Genomic DNA, 8,184 nt, shown 5'->3' on the forward strand with positions numbered 1-8,184 from the left:
TGTAATAAGTTTTTCTCGAGTCAATTGTATATGTTTGTGAATACCAATGCCACAACTTGTCACTCCTTCGTTTGTTTTTCGCTGGAAAAACACTAAATTAAAGTAACAAACAAACAAAAATAGAAAAAAATAAAAACCTATAAGTTATCCCTCTAGCAGGCCTTTACCAACCTAAGGGCAGGGTGCTTGGTTCTAAGTAAGTGGGTGCCACTGCATGAGCAGGACACCCCTGCAGCATACAGAGTCCATTCTTTCGGGTTGCCAGTGAAGCAGCTATATTCTATATAGAGGGGCATTGCGTAACTGCACGTTTACCATCTCGAAAAAACTACAACAAATCCTATCATGTTTAGTATCAAACATGTTGGAATCATACCCCACACTGTAAACAGTGTGGGAGGTATGGTTCCAAGCACCAGAAGAGCCCTCCGTTAGGCTCTTGGTGTTTCCTGTACCAGCATTCTAGTCCCGGACAGCACAAAATGGTTCCTGCTGACCAGAGACACATTTCTGCCCTCCTGCTGCTGAGCCAAGCTCGAGCAGGGGAAGGCAAAACAATAGGCATCCTGTCACAGGGAGGTGTGACCACCTCTCAGACAGGGCCAGATATACGACATATGAAAATAGCGAGTAGCTATTTGAGACAAATTGCGAGTCGCAAATAGCAAGTCGATATTTGCTACACTCGAACGCTATTTGGCCCACTCACTATTTGCGAGTTGCTATTGTCTTGCATATAGAGAGTTCTGTGAAATGAGCAATTTTGCATCCACTATTTGCGAGTGTGCATGAAACAGGCCAATATAGCACTCACAAATAGCCATAAAAAAAGGATACACTTCCTGTTGAGGTGAAGGACCCCAAAACAGGAAGTAGTGCCCAAGGAAACTCCAGAACAAAAATCAAGCACATGTGCAGGTGCAGCAGCATTGTTAGACACTGATTGAAAAACAGTGAAAACATGAGCAGCAAGGAGAGCAAGAAGGGAAGCAAGGAGAGGCTGAGAAAGCTAAAGTTCTCAGAGAAAGAGCTAGATATCATCACGGAGGAATGCTGCAACCACCACGATGAACTATTCGGCAGTGCCTCACACCGCCTGGCTGATACTGAGAAGAGGAAGAGCTGGCTAATTATGCAGCTAAGGATAAATGGTCTAGGAGTTGCACACCGCTCTATAGACAATATAAAAAAGGGCTGGTATTATCTTCGCTCCAGGGCCAAGAAGAGGGTGGCAGCACGGCTGGAAGCGGCGAAAAGAATCGGAGGGGGACCATCCACTTCAGCAGAGCCATTACCAGCTGAAGCAATGGTGGAAGCTACCTTTTTTTTTTTTTTAAATGAACTTTGTATAACTTTATTCAGTCATAATGTTCTTTACGCAACAAAAATACACAAGTTACACTTTTAAAATGTAAAACATTTGTCAAAACAAGCTTATTTCAAGAAACCATGCCCAATTTCAAGTATAGCTTTAAATGCTCTGATAAAACTATGGAACCAAGACTCCTAATATTCTTCTCCTTCTTCGGCTTCTCCTTCGACCGAATCAACACCTACTTCTTCATAATCTTTTTCCAGTGCAGCCAAGTCTTCACGAGCCTCTGAAAACTCTCCTTCCTCCATTCCCTTACCTACATACCAATGCACAAAGGAACGCTTTGCGTACATGAGATCAAACTTATGGTCCAGTCGAGCCCACGCTTCTGCAATGGCGGTAGTGTTACTCAGCATGCAGACTGCACGTTGGACCTTGGCCAAGTCACCTCCTGGGACCACAGTAGGAGGCTGATAGTTAATCCCAACCTTAAATCCAGTTGGACACCAATCGACAAACTGAATGGTGCGCTTGGTCTTTATGGTAGCGATGGCTGCATTGACATCTTCCGGGACTACGTCACCCCTGTACAGCATGCAGCAGGCCATGTACTTGCCATGACGAGGGTCACACTTCAGCATCTGGTTGGCAGGCTCAAAGCAGGCGTTGGTTATTTCAGTCACAGACAACAATGGTGGAAGCTACCTTTGAGAGGGAAGCTGTAGCAGGCTTTGGGAGCCTTGATACATCCGAGCCATCCAGAAATCCTGGTAAGTGAACACTGTGCATGTGAAGTGTGAATACCCACTAACGCCTGTACTGTGCATGCATACTAATCAACCACAAGCAAACATCCATGTACAAACAACAAACAACACTAGTGTTACATCATGGAAGATGTAGTCCGTGAAAAAATCAGTGTAGTGAGGGAATGACTTGAGCTAATAAACATTGTAAAACCACTGAAACAGTGAAACACATCTTTTATTATTTTCTATCATCTTTTTTGTCACATAGACATCCCATTGGAAGCAGATGACACTGATGAGGACACACCGGGTAGCCAGGAGCCAGAGCAGATGGAGGAAGGGCAGGACGTTGGGGAACAAGTGGGCACAGGTCTTTTGCCGTCCCATCTACTGTGGCTGCAACCCACAGTCTCTGCGTCGGTCCCAAGTTCTGTCCTCCACTGGGTCAATCAGTCAGGCCATGTCAGCTTCAATAGACTGCGAAATGCTGTAAATACAGCGCCTGCACAACAAATTACACAGACAACGAAATGTCAGGATGTCCCAGAGGTCCCTCATGATCACCAGCAAACTGGCAGAGAATCAAGATAGAATCTAAACTGGACGCCCTCACCAACACTATGGCAGACTTAGGTAAAGAGTGGCCTGCAGAAAGAGCAAATCAGAGGCGCATTGAGAGCAGCAGGGGACAGAAACTTGATCATTTGAGCAGGGCAATCAATAGGCTGGCGCATGCTACAAACAAACGTAGCCAGCGCTCACTTGGCCTGCAGATGGGCCACTACAGTGGGGACGTAGCACGTGGCCTTGACAAAATTACAGCAGCAGTGGAAACACTGCAGACCAATCAGATCATTGGGGATGTTGGCATTGGTGGCACTGACAGTGAAATGTCAAGCCGTAGCAGCATTTCAGCCACAGAGACACCAATGATGTGCAGAAGCAGCAGCCGGCACCTTGAGTTGGGTAATGGCAGCTCTGGCCAGGTTACACGCAGGGGCAGGAAATGAACTTTTGTTATCACAAAAAAGATTTCCTACGACTTTAATTTCATTGTTTGTGGTGAACAAACCCCCAATTTATTTTTAAGGCTTATACCTACAGTTACTGATGGACATGTTGTCCTAGTTTGATAATGGATGCATGAAAAAGAAAGCACCCATTGGGTTCACAATTTATTCTGTATTTTGTACAGCTGAGTGTCTAACTGGTGTGTACGTACCTTTCAGAAATAGGTGTTGGCAATCTGGTCCCTGCGCCTTCTCCCCTCTGCTGCAGCGCTACCATCCCTTTGATGTATGGTAGGTGGTCCCTAGTCCTCCTCCTCAGAATCTGTGTCAGACATCCATGGGCATTCCTCCCCTGCGGGCCATGTTGTGCAGCATGGCACATGTTACCTCAATTGTATAGACTCTCTCTGGTGCATACTGCAGAGTTCCACCACTCTTATGTAGGCATCTGAAGCGTGATTTCAATATTCCAAAAGATCGCTCAATCACTGTCCTTGTGCGTCTGTGTGCAGTGTTACACCGCCTTTCATGTATGTTGTTGGGAGACAGATTCGGTATGAGGATCCATGGATGCAGGGCATATGCACTGTAACCTGTTGTGATATCTATGATGTTGATGTTAAATGCTTACATATGTACATGTGAATAAGCATTAGTCTGGGGACAGATAATAACAAACCAAGCAGGTATCCATCATCAAAGTCACCTCGTTCTAACCTTTGATATAGACCATTGTGCCTGAAAATAAATGCATCCAGGGCATTTGGCTACAATATCTGTGATGATGTTTTTAGTGTCACACTCTACTTGGATATTGAGGGATTGTGTGCTTTTTCTGTTACAAAAAATTTATTTAATGCGGGATGGTGGGCATATGGGCACATGTGTCCCATCTATGCACCTTATGACCTGTGGGAACCTTGCTATTCTGTAGAAATCCAGTTTTGTTTGGTCTAATTCCTCATTATCTCTGGGCATGTATATGTGTTGATGTATGTGGCATAGCATGGCGTCTAGGAAATTATGGAAAAAACGCAAAAGAGCACTCTAAGACACACTACCAGCCACTGCAATGACATCCTGGTAACTACCAGTGGCCAAGACGTGGCGGGAGCACAACACCTGCACATGTGCTGGAATTGCATTGCTTTGCATGGTTCTGCTCTCAAGTAGTGGCTTCCAGGTGTCAATGAGCTCTAGTATGACCCTGCTACTTAGCCTGTACTGCTCATAAATCTCCTTGTCTGTCTTATCCCAACAAGGTCAGCCTGACTCTGAATATCCTCTCAGCCTCTGCCATGCCGCCATTATCCGCCTCCTCCTTGTGAACCCGTACAGGGCAGCCATTGTGGAAAGATTTGTTATGCATTCTGGGTCTGTTTTTGTAGGTTGATCCTGATTAACACCGGTTTCAGCTTAGTGGTAAATTGCATGCGCAAATATACCTTTTTGTGCGTTGCCGCAGATTTGCGTTTACTCTATACATGCAATTTTGCGTGTCGCAATTTGCGACTTGCAATTTGGCTATCGCAAAAATCATGCACTATTATTGCGAGTCAGTATTTACTCGCAAATTATTTTGGGAATTTCCCAATGCTTTTTGTACATTAGAAACAGCCATTTTTGCATGTGCAAATCATTTTGCGACCAATTTTGCGCATGCAAAATGGTCCTACATCTGGACCTTAGTGTATTAGGGCTGGGAGGGTGTGCTTGCCAGCACCTGAAAGTCAGCGTGAGGGGCACACTTGGTGTCCCTGTGCATAGTCCACTTCAAACCAGTCCAGGGTGCCGATGGCTGACGCTCTGGAGTGAAACTTGACAAAGGACAAAGGAATCTTCTCAACCCTCTCCTTAGGGTACTTAAGAGCTTACCTGGGTTAGGTCTCTAGAATCGTCGTGGACAAGATTCAGAACTGAAACCACTGCACTTCTACCATCTGGGCGCTCTGGACTTTGCTGGACTTCATTTGGGCCAGACTTCATCTCCCTTTCTGTCCGTGCACCATACTGGATTCGTGCAGGACCTGCGGAGCATCCAAGACACTTGAAGATAATATCCCTTGAAGTGAACGAGCCACTTCCCTGCATTTGCAGGCACCTCAACACTGCTGACCGGTCTCCTGATCCCAAGCTCCTGCAGACTCCGAAGGGTTCAACAGTACAGGTGGTAGTTATGTATGTCTCTCGAACCCCGAGATGCCCTCTCACAAATTCTGAGTCATAATTACTTGTGGGGGCTGCATTAACCAAACCCCTGTGCAACGCATTCTTTTGCATGTGCATATGCTTGTTGGATACTCTGTGACAAGTGCATTGGGTTCCAAGTAGCCCAAATCTCCAGCGACTTCATGCACCAAGATCTTCAGCCACACCTCCTTGTGAGCACCGTGGCCTGCTACTTTTGGTGAGCTGCTCGAGGTCCTCTCGCGACTCCTGTGCCTCCATCCTGTGGATCCAATTGAGGGTCATCAGAAACCGGTCCCCGGAAGCTTGTTTCCTTCCCAGTATAAGAATTGGCTTGGTAGTTTGGTTTGCCCTGTTCCCATCATGCACTGGGACAGGAACAGACTAATTTGCATATAGCCAGGTTCTGAGCTGGGATGGTGCAGTGAGCTAAAAAACGGTGATGGATTATAACCATGATCTCTAGACTTGGTAAGAGTATTCTGCATCATTCAGAAACTCTGTCCATCACCACCCCCTTTTCCAAAATCGATTTTATCCACACTATGTGTGGGAGGGTATACTCAGACGTGAGTCCCTTGCTCATTGCACCATCAGGATTCAAGCAAGCCGGGCCGACGAAGGCTGTGATGCCAGAAACCGGTCCCCGGAAGCTTGTTTCCTTCCCAGTATAAGAATTGGCTTGGTAGTTTGGTTTGCCCTGTTCCCATCATGCACTGGGACAGGAACAGACTAATTTGCATATAGCCAGGTTCTGAGCTGGGATGGTGCAGTGAGCTAAAAAACGGTGATGGATTATAACCATGATCTCTTGACTTGGTAAGAGTATTCTGCATCATTCAGAAACTCTGTCCATCACCACCCCCTTTTCCAAAATCGATTTTATCCACACTATGTGTGGGAGGGTATACTCAGACGTGAGTCCCTTGCTCATTGCACCATCAGGATTCAAGCAAGCCGGGCCGACGAAGGCTGTGATTCCAGAAACCAGTCCCCGGAAGCTTGTTTCCTTCCCAGTATAAGAATTGGCTTGGTAGTTTGGTTTGCCCTGTTCCCATCATGCACTGGGACAGGAACAGACTAATTTGCATATACCCAGGTTCTGAGCTGGGATGGTGCAGTGAGCTAAAAAACGGTGATGGATTATAACCATGATCTCTTGACTTGGTAAGAGTATTCTGCATCATTCGGAAACTCTGTCCATCACCACCCCCTTTTCCAAAATCGGGTCATCTTTGTTTTCCTTGGGCTCCCCTGAGTGCTCAGGCCTGCCCTGACTCCTCTGGTTGTGGTAAAACTCCTGTACCTTGCTGGTCCCAACCGTGCTCCTTCTTGATTTCCTGCGTGGGTTGCATTTGCCAAGGCAGGTTGGTGCTCCTCAGGACTCAACATCCTTCATGGTACAGCTCCTATCCGAGTCCTGGTCATCGTCAGCGTCACCTGGATCTCGCAGGTGCAGAGTCAAGGTCACTATCATCATTCCTGAAGCACCTGATATCAGAGGGCATCCGTCTTCCAAACCTCTTGGTCACTCCCGAGTGACATAGACACTATCTCCTCTGCTTTCAGGTACTCCTCTTCCAGAATCCATGTTTGGATTCCTCTGGACACTATCTACTATTCCAGCGGTGGTACTTTCCTGAAGTCCTTCATTGAGTTCGGCAGCGGTTTCCAACAAAACTTCACACCTATGCACCCAGCTTCCCTGAGATAGGTAACTTGGGTTCCAGGGTGTCTGTTGTAAATGTAATCCTATGTTGTTTATAATTCTCATTAGCCCTTTCTTTATGTTGCTCATTTTCCTATCTTGTTAGAATCCCTTAATGTGCTATTATCTGACATCAGCCAACTAGTATTCCAGACTTGCCAGTTGGAGACTGGTCAGCTGGCAAGATGTGGCGTTTGACTCAACTCTCTGAATAAAACATTCCTGCTTATTAAGAAGTGTCTCAAGGAGATTTGTTGTGTACTATAATTTGGCGACGATTGAACATAGTGCTGACCAGACTGAAAAGGAAGATTTTCAGAAGAAACGCAAGGAGGAAAAAAAAAGCAGTTTTCAGAGAAGCAGAAGTCAGACGCGATCTCCCACAAAAAGAACCTACCAGGTGCTTCAAGTGTCCCTGAGAAGTAGGCGTCTTCACTGTGGGTCGTGAGTGGCAATTTCTTTCACTGTGAGATGAGTTACGGAGAAGTAGTGACATCAGCGCACCAACGGTGAGCCAACTTACGGAGAAGTCGTGACATCAGCGCACCAACAGTGAGCCAGGCTCAGTTTATTGTAACCATGGGTGGGGTGGCTCTCTAACCTTCTGTCATCATGGGGTTTCTTCAGGGTCCACTGGAAAGGATCCCTAATTTTTAAAATTCCAAATGCGACGTGTATGGATCACGCAGTCGTGTTTACACAATGCACCCGCTCTCCCTGGGGTCCCTATCTACTTAGCTTGGGTGGTTCTGTGGGTACCCAGCTGTTCTACATCCTTTTGACATTGTCTTGACTCAATTTGGGGTTCTTATACCACTTTTTTAGTATATGGTTTGCCCCCCGGGCCCAATGTGTATTAGCCCTTTACTGTGATTTCTTTGCTAAAGTATTGTGTGTGTTGTGTCTATCTTCGTGTAGGTGATACTCTAGAGAGTGTTCTATAATAAATGCATTTTTGTACATGCTTTGTGTGGTACCTTCTCATTTAATCTATACTATAAGATTACATTCTGGTAAAACAAGCTGCTTTACACTCCTTCAAGACTAAGCCTGAAGGCTGCTCTCCACAGCTACCACTTGGATAGCTTTCTAAGGTTGTCTGAGACCTATTAATTCACCATAAGGGTTGTCTGGACTGGTGCAAGGTGCTGACTTACATTAGTGAACACCATAAGAATTGTCTATGGGCGCCATTTAGTTATGTATGATATGTAT

General features: G+C 45.9%; 1 protein-coding gene across 1 annotated transcript; it reads right to left on the reverse strand.

Moving 5' to 3' along the window:
• Positions 1–1,321: 1,321 nt before the first annotated feature.
• LOC144784020 (tubulin alpha chain) lies at positions 1,322–4,443 on the reverse strand. The gene is made up of 2 exons (XM_078662723.1): positions 4,348–4,443; positions 1,322–2,016 (listed from the first exon to the last, which is right to left on the reverse strand). The coding sequence occupies exons 1-2, from the start codon at positions 4,441–4,443 to the stop codon at positions 1,507–1,509; spliced, it is 606 nt and encodes a 201-aa protein (XP_078518849.1). The 3' UTR covers positions 1,322–1,506.
• Between the last annotated feature and the right edge of the window lie 3,741 nt (positions 4,444–8,184).

The sequence above is a fragment of the Lissotriton helveticus genome, chromosome 10 (genome assembly GCF_964261635.1).
Source record: "Lissotriton helveticus chromosome 10, aLisHel1.1, whole genome shotgun sequence".
Taxonomy (NCBI): Eukaryota; Metazoa; Chordata; class Amphibia; order Caudata; family Salamandridae; genus Lissotriton; species Lissotriton helveticus.

Excerpts from the sequence above, each read along its gene's own strand:
- LOC144784020 (XM_078662723.1), bottom strand. The coding sequence starts at position 4,443 with ATGCATAACAAATCTTTCCACAATGGCTGCCCTGTACGGGTTCACAAG. Across the intron at positions 2,017-4,347 it reads AGGCTGAGAGGATATTCAGA|CTTCCACCATTGTTGTCTGT; the intron begins GTCAGGCTGACC and ends TCTCAAAGGTAG.